Source organism: Podarcis gaigeae, assembly GCF_964106915.1.
Source record: "Podarcis gaigeae genome assembly, chromosome: 13".
Lineage (NCBI taxonomy): Eukaryota > Metazoa > Chordata > Lepidosauria > Squamata > Lacertidae > Podarcis > Podarcis gaigeae.
The window spans coordinates 25938655-25959382 of NC_139689.1; the positions used below are offsets into that span (position 1 = coordinate 25938655).

At 39.4% G+C, this 20728-nt stretch overlaps 2 protein-coding genes across 2 annotated transcripts; one reads left to right on the forward strand and one right to left on the reverse strand.

Annotated features, from left to right (window-relative positions):
• Window positions 1–218: 218 nt before the first annotated feature.
• LOC310830818 (uncharacterized protein) lies at window positions 219–20410 on the forward strand (the record flags this gene model as incomplete). Its single annotated transcript, XM_083710653.1, has 3 exons — window positions 219–1167; window positions 18466–18615; window positions 19452–20410. 3 exons carry the CDS (start codon window positions 219–221, stop codon window positions 20408–20410), a joined length of 2058 nt encoding a protein of 685 aa, XP_083566779.1.
• Window positions 4207–5127, reverse strand: LOC310829675 (olfactory receptor 5V1-like; the record flags this gene model as incomplete). The annotated part of the gene is made up of 1 exon (XM_083708399.1): window positions 4207–5127. The coding sequence occupies one exon, from the start codon at window positions 5125–5127 to the stop codon at window positions 4207–4209; it is 921 nt and encodes a 306-aa protein (XP_083564525.1).
• Window positions 20411–20728: the final 318 nt, after the last annotated feature.

Sequence of the window (20728 nt, forward strand, 5' to 3'; positions counted from 1 at the left end):
TTTAATTATACCCAGTGACTGTTAGTATCACTTTCTCTGTCTCCCTTTTTCTCTTCTCTTCAGATAACATCATAGAAATGTGCTTAGATGCACATCAGGTGTGTTTAGCATCAAAAATTCTCTAACTTTTTTCACAATGATCATTATTCTATGTCAGATGATTATTTGATATATGTATCTTTTTGTTTCCTGCTTGATAGATCCACAAGTACATCAGCATGTTGATTGGCAATCAAACTGCAGTAACCCATTTTATCATCTTGGGCTTCCCAAGTCTGAAGAATCTTCAGCTTCTCCTCTTCTTTGTGGGGCTGGTTGTCTACATCTTGACCTTGTGTGGACACCTCATCATTATCACCATAGTACGTATTGACCAACATCTCCAAACACCCATGTACTTTTTCCTCAGCAATTTTTCCTTCCTGGAGATATGGTACACCTCCAACATTGTTCCAAAGATGCTAGAAGTATTCCTAGATAAGAACAAATCCATTACATATGCAGGCTGCATTACTCAACTCTACTTTCTTATTACACTTGGTACTGCAGAATGTTTCATTCTGGCTATCATGGCATTTGATCGCTATTTAGCCATATGCAATCCTCTTCGATATCCTACACTCATGAATGACAAAGTTTGCCTTAAGCTAGCTGTAAGCTCTTGGATTGGTGCCTTCATAGTTAACATCCCTCCATTAGTTGCGCTTTGCAGGCTGCCATTTTGTGGCCCAAATGAGATCAATCACTTCTTTTGTGATGCACCACCTTTACTGAAACTCTCTTGCACAAGCCCACATGAAGCAGAACTGTCCAATTTCATAGTGGCCACAAGCGTCATTGTTAGCTCCTTCCTCCTCATTCTGATATCGTACATCCTCATCCTCATCGCCGTTCTGAAAATCCCTTCATCGACAGGCCGCCAAAAAGCCTTCTCAACTTGCGGTTCCCATTTAGTTGTAGTGACCATTTTCTATGGCACTCTAATGTTCATGTATGTCCGCCCAACATCAAATTTCTCTATTGATTCAGTGAATTTCAACAAAATTGTGTCCATGTTCTATACTGTGGTTACTCCCATGCTTAACCCAATTATATACTGCCTGAGAAACAAAGAGGTCAAAGATGCTCTCCGGAAAGCAATCAGTGGGAAGCGTGTGCTCCAAACAAGTAGGATTTTTAGTGGCATAGTTAAGTAGATGATAATAGTATACATACCTCAATTGAGTGAGCACAATTAATTACCTTGTATAACTGTATCCTTACAAATTCAGTAGTTATTTCCCTCTCATGTTTGAGAACATCTATGATATTGCATCCAAATTTTATCCACGTCTTCTGAAAAACTTTTTTTTAAGACTGAACTTTCTGTACACATCACATTCCATAGGAGTTGCATTGAAAATGCACTAAATGTATTTTACAATATTGTGTGTTTTTGTGTTGTTGTCTTTACTGATCCTCCACCACTGCAACTCAGGCAGAAATTGCATCCAAATGGCACCCTTTTGTCGTTTAAAGCAAACAAGTAGACAGGGCATCACCTCCAGTGATTCCTCCTTTTGGAAGTATTAGAAGCATTGGCATCCAAGCACTGGTGAAGGCTGGTGATAACTAAGTACTTTTGGAGTGACAGGTAAGTTCAGGGAAGGAAGAAGGCTGGCAACAAGCACATCAGTAGCAACATGTGCTCCTTTGTTTTGCTACTGAGCAAAGACAGTTGGCTGGTTGTGGCCAAAAATGTCTGATTGCAGGCAGGGAGGCAGGGTTCCTCAACAAGACAGTGTTTAGAGCAGTGCAGATAGCTAAACATTTCATCTATATGCAACTCTCACACATGGCAATGAGACAAGGAGTGAGTGTGAGAATACATGGAGGAACTGGGACGCTATAAGTAGAGTGAAGGTCAATGGAACAAATGTGGAGTATGAAGAAGTGGGTTGTGATGGACAAGGGCATGCAGTGTAAGGAAAGTCTTGATGAGCCAGGTTTCTTTAAAGTTTACAAGGGCAGTTTGCAAAGGGATGTTATGCCCCTGCCTGGTGGTTTTGTGGGTAATTTGCTGTATTCTTTTTGTTATAGACATAGAGTAAGTGGTAAGACTAGTACTGCTGTATGTAGCCACATGCTGGGAACATTTGAATGGGTTTAAAATAATGTAAATATACAAAATAGTGCTTAATGCATAGTATTGTGGACAAAGACCCAAATCTCCAAGCCATATGAAATTCTAGGGGTTCCAGGCACCCACCCAGGGTCCTTATTTCCTTTGGAATGGAGACAGTGGAGACCATGGTGGTTTATTTACACCTATATACAACCTGTGCCTGTGATGGGGGAGGGGGAGGGGGCTCACAGCATTAACATCCCATGAGGTTCTTGATTCTCCCATAGCCACAGCCTTGGATTCCAACAGAAATCAGGTATAGCTTTGCCTCCCAGCTACCCAGCCTGCCAGTGTCCAGTTTCTAGCTCACAAAACTCCGCTCTAGGGCTCAAGACTACAGCCTGCCCCACCCATAAAAAAATTCATAACAGTGTATAAAATGATGTCTGTTTTTAAGAATGCTCCCTGTCTCAGAGCACTAGCCTCCATAGTCTTTTAGGTATTGCATCCTTCTCATTACAGGTTTCATAACTTTTTTCTCTTGCTGTTGTTGACTATATGTACACTTTGGATGAAGAAGAAAATGTAGCATGGTTTTTGTGTTTGTGATACAAATACATTTTGTTTTTTAAAAAAATCTGTTTTTTTCTGAAGCAAGCATTGGAAATGCATATATTTAGATACAACCAGTTTGTATGGACCAAAGACTGAAGATCATTAAACCCAATATGGTCCTACATTTATATGCTGTAGTAGTTTTCTCACAAGACTTTCTATGGGCAAGCAATATGGTATTAACTTATTGAATTTTTTGGAAAATTAACACTTTAGCATTTATCAAAGAGAAAAACATCAATTTTGTTCAATGTCTAAATCCTTACCTGAGAGGCAGACATATTGCTTGCAGTCTGTAAAAACACAAATCTTTGGCTGTGACATTCTAAAAACCCATTCAAGTAAACTCAATGCTTTTATTTGTGAAATCAGTGAAGAACTTTTAAGACAGTGATGCGGCCCTCCTAATTTCTTAGCAGACATCACTGGGAGTGAAAGAACCTAACGTAGATCCTACTGCTCAGTATGTTGTTATTGATTCTCTAGGCCTGATTTTAAGCTCTAGATTTATAACTGGAAAATACACAAATGGCTGAACTCATCTCTTTATTCCCCTTGGGAAATGTGACCCCCTGAAATGTTTCTTCAACATGTTTGTTTCCACACCATGTTCTTTGATCCTTTATTGTCTTAATGACCCATTAGCCCAGGCTATCACCTCATGGGAAATTTAATTAGCTTTTTACACATGCTGATTCCAGAGGACAGAAGTATCTAATACAGAGCTTAATATGCATGTATCTGGCACTTAGTTTTAATGCATCAAGCCTTAATTAAATTTTAGCACTAGCTTGATCCAGAGATTATATTGGTCTTGCACCCACAAACTCGTAACAATACACAGTGTCAGAGAAGAAGCATCATGAAATTAGATGAAAGATACCATGGTGGAGGATTAGCAAGCTGAGTAGAAAACAGACTGAAGAGGATGTGTTGCTGAAGAAAAAAAGAGTCAATTGATGGAAGCAACATTGTCAGAGAAAAGAGACTTAGAGAAACAGGCATTGATGAGTCTGTGTTGAGGAAAGGCACAGAATGAAGGTAGCCAAGTTGTGGACTTTGGTATGCTGTTGAACTGCAACTCTCATCAGCCCAGACCATATTATGTAGGGGTTATAGGCATAGGAGTTCAAGAAAATCTGCAGGACACCATGTTGGCATACATAATAAAGAACAATGGCTGCTTATTAGAAGAGCTGGCACGGGAATGAGGTGGGGAGTAAATCTGAATATGACATATTGATGAATATTGAACTAAGCTCTGAATTTTGTGGTTGCAGTTTACAACTGTAATGACATAAAACATCCTTTCACTATAATGTTTAATTAGCATACCAAAATACAATGAAATATATCAAGCTAGTGTCGTGTTCATACTAATAAACTACAGCTGCAGTCTTATACTCACTTGTCTGAGAGTAATCCGCCATTTATATAATGGGACTTGCTTCTGAAACAAACTGAATAGGATTGTAGTATTAAAACATTTACTTTCCCCCAAATATTCTCCCAAGAACTCTCTTCACTTCCTTATTTTTCAAGCTATAGATAATTGGGTTCAACATGGGGGTCAAAATGCTATACTGAATAGAGAACAGCTCATCAATGGTCATGGAAGACATGCTGCTGGGTTTCATGTACTGGGACATTCCTGTCATATACAATAAGCCAACCACAATGAAGTGGGAACTGCAGGTAGAGAAGGCTTTGCTCCTTCCCTCTGGGGAGCGGATATTCAGGATGGTGGAGATGATTTGGAAATAGGAGACAAAGGTTGGCAGGAAGGAACCAAGTCCAAAAATCACAACAGAAGATAGAAGAATCATATTATTGAGGAAGGTGTCAGAACAGGAGATTTTCAAAAGAGGTGGCAGCTCACAGCTGAAGTGGCTGATTTTGTGAATGCCACAGAACTGCAAACTTAATGTGGGCACAGTGTTTATTATTGCAAAAAGGAAGCCCATTATCCATGCCCCCATCACCAGGTAAGCACATAATGTTTTGTTCATGATCGCTATATAGTGAAGTGGGTGACACACAGCAGTGTATCTATCATAAGCCATTGCTGAAAGAATAAAAACCTCTGTAACACTCAACAGGAGGCTGAAAAACATTTGTGTAAGACAACCAGTGAAGGAAATTGTCTTTTTCTTCATTAGCAAGTTCATTAACATCTTAGGGACAATGTCAGTTGAATAACAGATATCAACAAAGGACAAGTGAGACAGAAAATAATACATGGGTGTATAAAGGGAAGGTTCCTTCCTTATCACCAGAATGATTGTGACATTTCCTGACAGTGTTAATAGGTAAATGGTTGAAAACACCAAGAAGAAGAAGATATTCAGTTGGGGATTACTGGAAAGTCCCAAGAAAATAAACTCTGAACTTTCAGTTTGGTTTTCCATTTTTGTTTAGGAACCTATAAAACAAGCAAAAAAATATATATGAAAGGAACAATTCAGCCCATTGTTAGCCTCCTTGATCATGCAACTCTGTAAAACTCTACTCAAAATTAATTTCAGTTCAGTTCACTGTGGCTGGTAAGTGGGTATGAAGTTGCAATCTTAATATATAAATTCTCTCATTGTACCCGATGTTCAGCAATCATACTTGAGATATTTCACCCTGAGAGATATTGATGTGAGGATTAATATTAGCATGGACCGAAAGCATGATGAAATCTTGAATTCATGTGTAAATTAAAGGGTCAGTGTGACTTAATAATATAAAATACAAACTGATGAAATATATCAGTATATCTTTTAGAACACATACTCACACATTTTGCACTATTTCTTTTGAAACATGGTCAAAAATTTAGTTATTATTCTTTTTTAAAAAAACAAACATTTATTTAAATTTGAAACAAATCTATATCTATAATCATCTATATCAGGCTTCCTCAACCTCGGCTCTCCAGATGTTTTGAGACTACAATTCCCATCATCCCTGACCACTGGTCCTGCTAGCTAGGGATCATGGGAGTTGTAGGCCAAAATATCTGGAAAGCTGAGGTTGAGGAAGTCTGATCTATATCTATCTCGATCATTGTTATGTTGGGATTTGAAGGATTTCAATGTAATTCTGCAGTTCAAGTGCAGAACACACAGAAAGGGTTTGATGCACACACAGAGTTTTGTGTCTTCAAAAAGCTCCTTCCCCATTACAAGCTTCAAGAAAATTTCTGCATGTTGTTCCATGACCCAGAGAAAAGAAAGGGATGGGCACAAAGTTCTTTCACACATACTTTTGGATCATGGAGGGGGAACACACTCCTGCCTCTGCCACTAGTCAGATGAGTGAGGACCATTAGGATTCCTCTCGTCCAAGACGGATATCACCTGGCAGAATGCTGTTGCGGGGGACTGGGGGTGGAGCGCATGTGTAGTTTAATGGTAGATCATTTTCTTTGCATGCAGAAGGTCCCAAAATCACTCCCTGGTATTTCAAGATACAACTGGGATAGACCCCTGCCAAAAATTCTGGAGAGCTATTGGCAGTCAGTGTAGAAATACCAAAACAGATGGACCACCTGTTTGATTCAATATAAGGCTGCTTTTTGTGTTCCTTTGTACATACTTTGCTCTTTGGTTTTATATTCATTTTTGTATCCTTACTTGTTGCTTGTAAGCTTCCTTTGAACGAATTTGTTGGAAACACAAAGTATAAATATTCAAAACAACGACAAACAAACAGGTAAACATCAGTCTTAAATGATACATAAAAGTTGAGCTGCCCTACAAAAGAGATAAAAATAAAACTATGTTTTAGAAATAAGACGTTTATGAGGAGTATGAGTTATACTATTGCAGTGGCTTTCAAGCTGTGTTCTGGGGAAATGTGGAGTTCCTTGAAAGCTTGTTGTGGTCCCTAAATGAAAAGGTTAATATAATCAAGTTTCTGAAACATAGGTTGGCCATCACAGTGACTTTCACCATTAACATGTTCAGCCAGTACCCTATGTGAATAAAGTGTGTGCCCTGAAATACCTCCAAAATCGTCTGTAATGTTCAAGGCAAATGCACTGACATTCTGCAGCAGAACTATCAATATGGAAACAATTAGACATTATCTATTAGATTCAATGCTTCTTGTAAATGAAGAGGAAAACTAAAGCAGTTCAAAAATGGGTCAGTGTGATCAGATGGTGTGCATAAATATGTGCATTTCTGAAAGACAGATGAACTTACCAGATATGTCGCAAGAAACAGAGCAAAATAAGATTTGTCCTGGAAGGAATGTAAAGTAGAGTGAGCAGAGAAGTCCTCCACTCAAGTGCCCTTTTGATAAAATAAAACAGATCCTCAATTCTTCCAAGCACAAATCTGTTGGCTAAATGTACTGTAAGCATATAATTATCAATTTTATATGAAGGCTATATTAATTCCCAAACCAAACAAATATTTATTCTGGTGGGATGACTATTCCCACCTTGGAGCTCATTGCAAATAATTACCACTATCAGAACTACTTTTTGTTTCCCATGTTTTTAACAATGGGAGATGACCTAATGCAAATACTTGTAAGACACTGTCATATGAGGTGCATTCCCATGTCTGCCCAATATCACCTTTCTTCACCTTGAATCACAGTCATTTTATTGGTCAGCAATTTATTTGGAAAGCTGAGACATGTTCTAGCCTAGAATTAGGCAGAGTTCCCAGGCACAGATAAAATTGCTACTACCAGTGTACAAAGCTCAGGACAAATTTATCTAAATAATTGCCCCACCCTGTATATACCCAGCCGATCAGTGTGCTCTGCAGGAAGGAGCCTCCTGTAGATACATACCATCAGCAAATCCATTCCATATGAAATAGAAATTGGGCTTTCAGTGTTGTGGCACCCAGACTTTGCATCTTCCACCTGTTATATATTAGGCAAGTTCCATCTTCATTGCATTTTTGGCACCTGTTGAAGACCTTCATCTTCCAACAGACCATTCAAATGGATTTTTAAAATCCCAGACTATCTGTATTGACGCAAAAAAATCATATGCATATATTATAGATTTTTATTGTTAATTTACTCAATATGATTAATGAAAACTGATTCATAAAATTAAATATGTCAACTCAAAACAATATGCCACTGATTATCTGTGGATGAATGTTCTCATTTGCGCATCCCCAGGAATAATAAAAACATATTGACACAGAATTTTAGTTTAAAGGTTAATGGGCATAATTTAGGCCACAACTTTATTGATTACAGAAATGTGAGTGGTATTGGCTTATGCATTAGCAATAACTATATCTGACTCCTGCCCGCCTTGCAGGAAATCTAGAAGGGTAAAGCACCAAAAGAGGGAGCTCCATCGATGGCAACTAACTGAAACTCACCACAGGGTTCTCGCTGGGTCCTGGCATGGCCCTAGCCCCCAATCAGACTTTGGACGAAACCCAACCCACAGATTCCTTTACTGGAATACCCTTGTACCTGGAGGGGCAGGTGATGGCTGCACCTCCCCTCCCCCACATCTCACTAAGCCAATGCCTAACCACCAAACCTTACAAAGTTGTAACGATTGCTAAGAGGTAGGCAAAAACCAAATGGCCAGTGCCAATCTGCCAAATGGAAAAAAAGTCCTACCCGGCCCCTGTTCCAAAACAGAAGATCAACCAAAGTCCAGAGCAAGACCGAAGCAGACATCTAAAACATTAGGGCGGGTGGGCAGGTGTTCGGCAGCGTGAAGCCAGGTAAAGCCCCAGCAATGCACCACCACCTTTTAAAGGTCCCCACAATCACGCTCCCACTCTCTGATTGGCCAATAGGCCAGGGCATGATCGTGGGGCCACAGTGTCACTCAGGCTCATCCCCCACCCCCTCCATGGACGGAGGGGGTGCCTTGGGCCCGTGCACAATGCAGAGCCTCAATTAGGAGGATCCAATTTCCTGTTTTAGATCACACATCCCTCTCTAACTAGGCATGCAAGAAACATGATTACATTTAAATGACACTTTTCAAGCAGTAAACACACACAAACACACAAACAGCTACACTCAGAAATACACTCAAGGAAGGTGCAAAGAAGGGTAATTCAGGGACTACCTTCAGTGTTAATTTCATAATCACTTCAAGCTATTTTAGAGCTATTTGTTTTTGGGTGGCTTTAGACTTTATTTATGAGGAAAGTTTTCTTCAAAGCTTCTTTCACATCCTTGTTCCTCAGGGTATATATCATTGGATTTAGCAAGGGTGTGATTACAGAGTAGAAAACAGCTACTATTTTGTTGGCATTAGATTTGTATTTTACTGCTGGGCGGACATACATGAAAATGAGTGTTGCAAAATAGATGGTGACTACAGAGAGGTGGGAGGCACAGGTGGAAAATGTCTTCCTCCGGGCAGCAGCAGAAGACATTTTCAGTATAGTGATTACGATTTGCACATAAGAACCTAGAGTGAACAAAAGAGTGGCCATTACAATAACACTGCTGAAGCCGTAGCCAATGACCTGAATAGAATAAGTGTCAGTACACGAAAGGCGAAATATCTGCCCAGCATCGCAGAAGAAGTGGTTGATTTTGTTGGGGCTGCAGAAGGAAATTTTAGCTAACATGAAGGAAGGGAATGTAGGGCATATGAATCCCACAACCCAGCATATCACAGCCACATTTCTGCAAGTCCTAGGGTTCATGATGGTGGAGTATCGTAGAGGGTTGCAGATTGCAAGGTACCTGTCGTAAGGCATGGCTGTCAGAATAAACAGCTCAGTTGCAGCAAAGGCAAAGAAGAAGTAATATTGAGTGATACATCCTGGAATGGAAATTGTCCTCTTCTGAGCCAGTAAATTCTCCAACATCTTTGGCACTGTGACAGTGGTGTACCAGACTTCGACCATCGAGAGATTGCAGATGAAGAAATACATGGGGGTCTGTAGGCGTGAGTCCACGACCACAATGAGTATAATCAGCAAGTTCCCCATGAGAGATAAGATGTAGATGATTAAGAAGAGCACAAACAACACCATCTCAAGCTTGGGGGTGCTAGTGAAATGAAGAAAGACAAATTCTCTAACCACAGTTCGATTTTCTTTCTCCATTATATCAGAAAGCTACAGGGATATAAGCAATAAAAAGAAATGGAAATCATGATTTTTTAAAAACAACAACGATGAAGAACCGTGTTTAAATTCTTTGTTATTCAAAAAAACAAATTAATAAATTCTTTATTCATCTTCTCAGCATTTTACCTATAAAAAAATAATTTGGCTCAGTGTAATATAACTCCCCTCCCCTCTTCCCTCTCCCCCTCTGTATTTCTTCCATTCATTTTAAAAGAAAAAGAAAAAAGAAACCTTGGATCAATGAAAAACATTTGATGCTGTTTCTAGGTGCACCACAGTACTGACTGATGAATTTCAAAAGTAAAATTTGCGGTGATAAATATTATCATCAATGACTTTTTGGAAAGAATTGGTCCAATTCAAATGCTCATTTGAATGGACCTTGCTCTGTTCCAACAAAGTAATTATACTGTGCTGCTCTTCAGCTTTATTTGAGGTACACACAATGTCAACATTCCTCTGTGTCTGGGTAACTGCATGTATTTCCTGTATACACTGGCATAATTTTTGCAACAGCCTCGGCTATCCTTTTGTCCTCTAGATATTGTTGGACTCCATGCAGCACTACCAATAGTGGAACTTGTGGTCTACCAATATCTGAAAAGCCAAAAGTTTAGTTGCCTCTACGTTAGAGGTTATTTTTCTTTTTAAAAAAATCCATTTACCCCAAACCTCTTTTTTCCTGCCTTTTACAAACAGAAAACTTTTAGCTTGTATTTTCTAATGCATAATTTTATTGTTTTTTGAATGATTCGTGCATAGGCTGCTGCTCAAAATTTGAAGGATACATTCTAGAAGTGAGGTAAGAATTTGATCTTCCTAACCAGAACACAACAGCAACAGGAGATACTTGATTCTATTATGTCCCATGCTGGCTAAACTGTATAATGATGTCACTATCCATTAAAAAAAAACAAAAACCACTGGCTGCGTTAGGGGTTGGCTGCCTCAAAATGAACATGTAGCTAAGTTTGTCAGTGACGTGATAAAACTTAACTTGTGTCATTCCAGATAAACAGGGTGTCACAAGTTTTCTTCCAGGCAAAGGTTATGCACAAAGTTCATACTTTATTCTACACCCATCACATAGTTCTACAACTATTGTGTAGAATATATAATCTACCTAATTCAAGAGGGCTAGTTCTCTATTCCTTGCTTGAAACATTTTTGGTGGTGTCCTAATCTCTCATCTGGCTGAGTAGCAAAACTTGAACAAATTCTGTCCACATGTTGTGGGCTAGTCTGACCCCCACCCACCCATTACTGTGGATGCTGATGATTATTATGTCTGAGCAAAATACAGCTACTGCACAGATGTGCAAGCTGTTAAATCTCAGGGATGGGAAACTGTGACTCCCCAGGTGTCATTATTCTCCCATTCGCATCAACCACAGTAACCATGGCTAATGGTCAGGGATGGTGAACATTGTAGTTATATTTAGGATTCTCCTGCTACCAGTAGTAACAACAGCAACAACAACATTTAGAATAGTCCTCTTGGAGCAGACTTATCAGCTTATCTGATCCAGAAGATCCTGAAAATTCCATTTTCAGCTGTGGTCAACTAATGTCTCCAGGAACATGAAAGCTGGGCATTAAAGAAATAAGCCTCCCCTGATGTTTCTCCCTGAAATCTAGTAGCCAGAAACAAAGTGCCTTTGCACATGAGTATTCCATTTAGCTATCAAGGCTATGAAGCCGTTGATAGAACCTATTTCCTGTAAGAATATAAACACATTTATTGTAATAAGTGTTTTTATAAAGAAACTCACCAGGGAAGTTTCCTGAAGGAGCACTTGCTACACAGAGGGATACTGTCGTCTTTATTGGAAGAAATGCATCCTAAATGGTCTATAGTAAAAGATAAAGATAATGAAGAAGAAACAACCCCTTTCGCTTTCAGTCCAGTCTAGCCCAAGTTTCACCCAGTATTACTGAAATGGTGATTTGTTGTAGCAATTGCACGTAACCCAGCTTACTTAAAAAGACAGTGGCGCATAATGTGCTGGCTATGCATCTTTGCAACTGAACAATAGAAATGTCCCAGGCCTGTTAATATTGGTTCATGTTGAGCTCTAGGGAATTCTGCCCTTGTGATCTTTTTCATGTTATAGTTGCACTTAAGTCTCCCTGGAATACAGAGACTATTTAGTAAATGTAATTAAGCCCATTTACTTTTAGTATGTTTTAATTGGGAAAGTTTGCTAACATGGAATAGTTTTCGCTTTATTCTAGGCTGGACAGGCATAATTTGTGAGTGCAGTTCATTTGCCTTTACTGGCAAGTGGTTGACGTCACTCATGGATGTGGCTGTTAGCACTGCTACACAATGTCTGCAGTCCTGGGAAAGCAGGGGAAGCAATAGGCTGTTGAACCACTGTATATGGATGGGGGGGGGGGTATTTTCAGCTTGATGGCTTACAATATGGATGGGGACATATATATTTTTCACCTTGAAGGATACATTCTGTCATGGGCAGCCTACCAGGGCTATTATAACACTGATGGCAAGGGCCAGGAACAAACAAAGGTGGAGTAACCAGCACAACTATCTTTGCACAGTGGCATATATTCATAAAACGGGGGGCACCCTTTGCGTGGACGCATGCAGCCCTTGGATCTGGAGTGGCTCCATCAGCATAGGCTTGGCTTCGCCTTCCCTCAGGTGGGATACCTGGAGGTCTCCACCTACCTCAGTCAGTTGTCCAATCCCGCCTGGGGGAAGCGTTGCCAAGGAGACCAGGTCAGGTAGGGGAGGGACTACCTGTCCATACAATAGAGGGAGTATCTTACTTGGTAATCCTCACTTGGCTCCAGAGCTTCTCCCACCCTACCCACCCTCAGTTAACGTCTTATTTTGCAGGTTAACTTTTCTTCACAGGTTTGCAGGTTAACTTTTCTTCACAGGTATGCAGGCGCTGCTACGTTAAGGTCGCTGTTAAAGGGCCGGAAAGGAATTCCGCTGCATTGGCAGGTTTGCCTTTCCCATATCAAAACATCACAACTTTGGTAGTATCAGGCCTTGGGCGGAATCCTTTAGTCTATCTTCCTCTTTGCAGCGGCGATACCAGGGTTCCCCGTTAAAGGGGTTTCTGAAGGGAGGCTTTGACCGTACGCCAAAAGGTCGTCATTGCTCTCCCCTGCGGCGGCGGCATAACAGGGGCGGCTATCTCTGCTTGAACATATGTTCTCCAGAGCCAGCCCATCCCCGCCCGCCCCACAAACTGGATAACCCTGATGCTCCCTAGGTCCCCAGCTGGGGACTGGGGAGGGATAACGCCCAATGCCTGAGCCACGGTCTACCCACATTTGAAATTTAATAAAGTTGTGGCCAATTTAATCCCATAGCACGTTGTCTTGAGTCGTTATTCCACATGACCGGGGGTGTGTGCTCGGGATCTGGGGGGCTCTGCCTGTCCACGCAAAAGTCTGAGCTCTCTACCTAAACTCTCAAACATTTCTCCCTCTTCCATCCAGGCAACCAAGAGGTATAATCAGAATTCAATGATCGGCAAGCCACTTGTTCTCTGTTATTTGGCATGTGAGAAGTGGCTGTGCAAATGTACTTCGGCCATTTTCCTCCCTTCCTTAAATGAACAAACTATTCAGTTCTAAGCAGAGTTGCTCTCCAAAGGGACCATGGGAGCTGAGGGCACATTCCTGATCTCTGTACTACATCTTCCTTTGGCAGGGGGGGGGGCGGGATTCGCAAACCTCATGGCTCTGACTTCAAATTGAGCCACAATACAATTTTATAGTATCAGGAGAAAAGTTGTTTGGTAACTTTAAGAAGAGCATATGGCAGGGTATGACATCATCCAGTTTATTCCCCTGCCTTCCAATATATCACACCAAGACTTACATATGGTTCTTCTGAACCAAATAATACATCATAGCCTGGGGAGATACAAGGTAATATTCCCCCCAACAGGTCAATTTAAATGAAGAAGATAAATATAGATGAGTTTTCCCCACACACACTTTGCCTCCTATTAATATTTTATAATGAACATTCTGAGTGGGCGGAAGTTTATTTCAGCTTGAGATGTGATCTTAGGTATAGTGATAGTGGATGCACTTGTGGATTAAATGCTTGGTAAGTGACAACTCATTTCTGGTCTTTGCAGATGGATTTAGTGGTAGGGATATACAATGTTATAGCATAGTGAAAGAATTATAACCTGTTGTATCATTGGTACAGGGTGGCAGGAGAGGGTCCCTAAGCATTTACCACCTGATCTGACTAACCACATAATGGATGTTTAGCTAACTGAAAAGTTGAATTAGCTTTCTAGGCTACTTCATAATAGATAATTGAAAACAATAAAATTAGGATGCAGTTTGAGCTGAGATCTCAAAAAAATATCTAGAAACTAATTCCTTCAAAACTGCAATTAGTTATTATCAAAACCATTTTTTCTTTCCTTTGATGTTCCTCAGATATCTTGCCCAAGCAGATACAGTAGCCCTAATTTTTCCTCTGAAGTTCTCCTTTGGGTGAGATCTTGTCAGTTTGCTTCCCAATACTCATTAAATTTTCTCAATGTATGGAGTGTCTTCAGCAGACATGGTCACCTCAAAACATATATTTTAAGTGGCATATGGCACCCATGGAGAGTGTGAATAAATATGCTGATTTCCCCACACCATTTTTACCCGAGGTAGAACTGTTAGCAATCTTAGTGTGGAGGGCATTCATTTCCTTTCAGTATTTTGCCTTTTCAGAAACTGCCATAATCACTCTACAACAGTTGTTGAAGTTAAGCTTTGTAGCAAATCTATTACTATTGTTTTTTTATAAAGAAAACTTTATAGTCTTGTTACTTAAGATATCAGTTGTGAGATTACATTCAAGCATAACCCCAGTCCAGATAAATCATAATTGTTTATCTCTTGAAATGTTCATGTTTGTTTCTTTATTAAAAAAACCTTTGGTCATTTTTTTAGATGTGCATCCTTCAGATAACTTTCAATGGGAAACCAAACCACTGAATACTATTTTTTTCTTCTTGGCCTCTCCAACAACCTTCAGCTCCAGATCTTCTTATTTTTCCTTTTCTTGTTGATTTATCTGCTAACTCTGTTGGGGAATGTAATAATCATGCTGCTTGTGAGGACCAGTCCACCTCTTCAGAGTCCTATGTACTTCTTCTTGAGTTACCTCTCTTTCCTTGATGTGTGTTATTCAACTGTCACTGTCCCAAAGATGTTGGAGATCATCATTGCTAAGCAGAAGACCATCTCTGTTGGTGGATGCTTCACTCAGGCATTCTTTATTTTGTTTTCGGCTACTGCTGAAGTTTTTATCCTCTCATCAATGGCTTATGACAGATACTGTGCTATATGTAAACCACTGCATTATGTGGAAATCATGAATGTGGCATTCTGCCAAAAGCTAGTAGCCAGTGCATGGATGATTAGTTTTGTTTATGCACTTGCAAACACATTGCCACTGTTAAGGCTACAGTTCTGTGGCTCAAATATCATAAATCATTTCAGTTGTGAGCTCCCTTCCATCCTTTCTCTCTCCTGCAATGATACTTTCTTCAATAAAATGCTGTTCTTCATTTCTGGGAGCACAGTTGGGCTTGTATCCCTGTTCCTCACTGTGCTATCTTACATTCATATCATCTCCACCATACTGAGGATAAATTCATCTGAAGGGAGACGTAAAGCTTTCTCTACCTGCAGCTCCCACCTCACTGTAGTCAGTCTCTTCTATGGAACAGGTTACTTCCGATATCTGAGGCCAAGCTCAGCTTCGTCAGTACTTTTGGATGTAATATTGTCCATAGAATACAGCATTCTTACCCCTTTGTTAAATCCCATCATCTACAGCTTGCAGAACAAGGAGGTGAAAGCGGTGCTTAGGAGGATATTGAGAATGAAATCTTGATATTCATTCCCAATTCAAATCAACAGAACAGTGTGTAATGAGAAGATCGTGTCCCATTGGTTGTATGACCCCAATCTTTTATTTCATAAAACAGTTGATTAACATGGTTGTCAATAATTTTCCCTTCCATTACACACCACAAACATTGCAAATTTTAGACGCACAAATGCCCAATTCTCTTTAGCTTTTCTCCATGCATCTGTAAAGCAAATAAGCGATCTCATGGAAAAGGTCCACAAGGTTTGTATTCCAGCAAGTAAAAGTGGAGCCCATCAACCAGATTCAGTTTAGTAGGGTCTCTTCATTGGTCTGACTGATTGGGATTGCAAATATGTCAATGGTAATTACGCATTGCCCAGTACATGTCAGTCCACACTACATGATTGATGGGTTATGTTCAGCTTTACTCAGCTGTGGGGAACTATGACTGCTGATTTTTAAGATGAACTATATTTTATAGAATTTCTTATTTGAATTGGTTTCAGAGAGAGGGTTTTATTATGTCTTAGGCAATTTTCTTATAATCTGTAAGCATGCCTGCCAACTCATTCACTTGCCAAAATCAGAAGAGCCTAGCTTTGGCACTCCAGCAGTATCACCATTGCTCCTGCTCTAAAAAATAGTTATGGAACTTCATTCCCTAGTGTCCTCCTTCTACTACATGACTGGTCAGCAACATATGCCCTTTTGGCACTAAAATGCATGGGGAAATATACAAACAACTACACAAACAACATGGCAACCAAATTCTTAGCGGATATATGATTAAAATTTACATCACCTGGTTCTAAGGAAACAATGAGGCATTTCAGATAGGCAAATTAGGCCAAATATCTGCAAAACTTTACTGGGTATGGTTTAGTGAGCAGTAGTTTCTCAAAATACACACAAGAGCTACTTTTATTTTTATTTTTTTCTAAAAACATTTTCTAACTGCTTCGAGCAGCTAGAAAGCACAGTGCTTCATTGAAATGGCATCTAAAACTGACCTGGAAGTGGTTGTACATTATGGTGGGTAATCCTTTCTTTGTGCCCACTAAGGAAGCCCCTCTAAATCTGCAAGGGATATTATTGTACATATTTTCCATTGACACAAAATGCCATTTTTTTGTTGTAAATAATAAAATTCTTGATGCCACAATTCCTACACAATTTTGCTTTCGATGTTTCTGCTAATATGTGTTATATCATGCACATGTCTCTTGAATGTGTGCTGATGCTTTCTACTGGACTCCAGCAAGAGGCACCTCCCATCAATTATAGGGGGGGGAGTACATTTTGTAATAAAGTGTGATGATTGAAATACATTGTGAATGAACTTGACATTCCAGTTGCTCCAAATAGCTTGAAATTGGGGTTATGATTACAGTATTATTATTATTATTATTATTATTATTATTATTATTATTATTAATGAAGGAGAAAACACAACCTTCAAACCACCTAGAAAGTTACACATATACAAAGAGAGAGACAGAGAGAAACAGTTAAAGAAATGCAGATTTCACAATAGTTATTTCCTAAAAATTGCAATGTAGACATGGAGCAGAGTGGGCTTTGCCAGTAGGCATATACCAAAACTCAAGCAGATTCATTCTGCCCATTCCTGACTGAAAGTTGCAGTTGTTGACAATATGGAGTAGGATATGTGGCCCTGGTCTGTCTCATTGTAAGGCACCTCTATATCTAAAGGAGTCTATCAAACCTTAATGTTCAGCTGACTTGTAAAACCTATAATAAATGTGTTGTTGTTTTTTGGAAGGAAGAACTAATACAGTTTCATTTAATGAAAAAGGCATCCCAGGAGAAAGTCAGTTGGCAGGATAAATTTCATGGGATTAATTCCAGAAAAATGAACGTGACATCACATCACCATCCTTTCTATACCATCTTGCTCACTTTAAAAATGTCCAGTACATAGGCAGAATGGACACTGAACAATGCACATTAAAAAAATCAGGCTTTTGTAGAGTTGGCAGTGATTTCAATCAATCCCTTTCAGTGTGCACAGCAGGGAACCTGAAATATTTTTCCTTTCTGTCACAGATGAAAAAACTTTGACCAGCTAGATGCTGTTTGGACTCGAGGTTGCATTCAGCCCCAGATGACAGGGCCAAAGGTCATGAACTGAAAACCAGCAACCGGTTCTCCAGCCATGATCTAAATGAGCAATATGATAATATGAGTGATCTTTATTTTCTTTGGGGATTTCACCAAGATTTGTTTCAAATCGTCATTTTTAAAAGTAATTGTAAAGTGGATGGAGATCTCTTTGAGATGCAGCTCCAGTCAAACCTAAGGGCAGTGGCAGTTGTTGCGCATCTGGATTAGCTATCAGGTAAGTGGCAATATTTCTGATATTTATGAATAGCTTAATTCAGTGTGTTTTATGTGCTGGGCGATCTTAAATAGACAGTAACCAGTACATGCTATCAATTTGCAGGATTATTCAATGTTTCCTAAAGATTCCAGTGACTTGCACTTGGAAACACGAAATCACAGTAAATAACTAAGATTCACAAAGAAGCTGAACATATTTGTTAATCTTCTGACAACTTTTTAGTACTTTCTAATCCTCCCAAATGTTTCAGCAGTTTAAAAATTCTACAAATTTGCTTCAAAATTTCACCCTTAAAAAATGAAAAATGTAGGCTGTCCTAGTATATACAAACCAGAAAGGACCAGTGTCTCCTATACTGGCTGAAGAGCTAAAAGCTCAGTGATAGAGCATCTGCTTTGCATGCAGAAAGTCTCAAGTTAATCCCTTGTATTTCCAGGTCAGACTAGACTTATTCTTTTCAGAAATTATGGAGAGCCATTGCAAGTCAGTTTAGACAGTACTGAGCTAGATGGACCAATAAAGGACCAGTACCTAACTAAAAATCATGATCAACATATCCATAAATCTGAAAATGCATCTTTTTCATGTATGCCAGCAGAACTGAGATGACATTATTGGTCTTACCAAGTAGACATGGGTCTCAAAATTGAGATTGAACAGTTTCCACATTCAGAGCAGCATACCTAAGTTTGATCCATGAGGACAAATCTGGAAACGGAAGGGGGCTCACATGTTCTCAGAGCTGCTTCCTTTTTTATAATAGGCAGATGTACAACAGGTCGAAGTTTTCCAACCACCAAATGTGTGCTAGGAAATAGTTTGACTGTTTATAGTCTTGCTTTTCATCTACAAAAACCTCCCTCCATTTTTTTTAAAAAAACCTCCCCTCCCACATTTAGCATTCTGTCTGGAATTTAGAGTTTGGAATTACATGGCCTTGTGCCCAGTATGGAACTATTGGGTCAGTGGTCTCCCTTGTCCCTGTCAGGTATGTAAAATGCTATGTGAACACAGTTTGTTTTCCATCCATTCAGATCAAATAAACCTCATCCCCCCCAACATTAAACATTAGCATGCATATTGACCTCCACCTTAAAAAAGAAGGAAACAATCTTGAAGTGGTTGCACATGTGTGTGCATCCAATTTCCTTTTGTTCAGTGAGTGTGGAACTGCAAATGTGAAATCTCTACACAAACAATTAGCGCTTGAATCAACAGTCTAGTTCTTGGCTGCATCAAAGCAATCATAACTATGTCCAGATAGAGATACAGTAGATCATATTGAATTCAGTGGAGCTTACTCCCAGGTAAATAGGGTTAAAAATTCAGAAAATACTTCCCCTACATTTATACATTTATTAATCATTTTTCAGAGCTTTCTACAAATTGAATAAATTCTATTTCTTTTTTTAATTTGTACAGATGTTAAGGCGTTTAAATTCATTGAGATGGAAAATCAAACTGCAATTACAGAGTTTATACTCTCAGGACTCTCCAGAGATCCACATCTTCAGGTGTTTCTCTTCTTGGTGTTCTTAATAATTTTTTTGGTAACATTGTTAGGAAATTCTGCAATCATGCTGGTGATTAGAACTGAGTGTAGCCTTCAAACCCCCATGTTCTTCTTTCTTAGTCATTTAGCTTTTGTTGACATCTGCTATTCATCTGTCACTGTTCCCAAGATGTTGGAAAATATCATAGCAAAGCAGAAAACGATTTCCTGGGAAGGATGCATTGCACAGATCTTCTTCTTTTTCCAGGTTGCTTGTGCTGAAGTATTCATCCTTTCAGCAATGGCTTATGACCGATACATTGCTATATGTGATCCACTGCATTATACCACAATCATGAAAAAAGAAATCTGCAGACAACTAGTGGGTGGATCTTGGGCTATGGGTACCTTCTATGCTGTGTTGAATGTTCCACCTTTGGTGAATTTGCATTTTTGCGGGAACAATATTATTGACCATTACAGCTGTGAGCTTCCTTCAGTCTTGGCCTTGGCTTGTACCCAGACCCTCATAAATTACATTGTTCTTCTTATCACTGTGTTGGTGTTTGGTCTTGGCTCCTTTCTCCTTACCCTCATCTCTTATGTTTACATTATTTCAACCATCGTGAAGATTCGTTCAGCAGAAAGCAGGCATAAAGCCTTCTCCACTTGCAGCTCTCACCTCATTGTGGTGGGATTGTTTTACATTGCAGCTTTTTTCCGCTACATGAAGCCAGGTTCAGAATCACTCGCCTACCTGGACAAATTAGTGTCGGTGCAGTACAGCATCTTAACTCCCATGTTAAACCCTCTCATTTACAGCTTGAAGAACAAGGATATAAAAAATGCTCTGTTGAAGAAGTTTGGAAAGTGTAAGTTTCTTCAATAAAATTAGACTCAATTCTAGAAAAGTCTACAGTGTCACAAGCTATCATTTAAAATGGTGAACATGTGTATATATCCGCCAAACATCTTAAGGGCTAATGAGAAGAGCAGCTCCCTGTTTTTAAAATGTAATGCTTCCCTTGATGCTGGAGTTAGACTAAAAAAGACCCCAAAACAAAGCTGAGGCATAAGATTAGGTTGAAGAAGACAGAACTGGAATCAATTTGCTTTCATGGAGGGTAAAGACCAAGGGGACATTTAACTAATGGGAAATATGTAAGGGTTCTTTTTTTTCCTTAATGGAAATCTGGAGAGAGAAAAT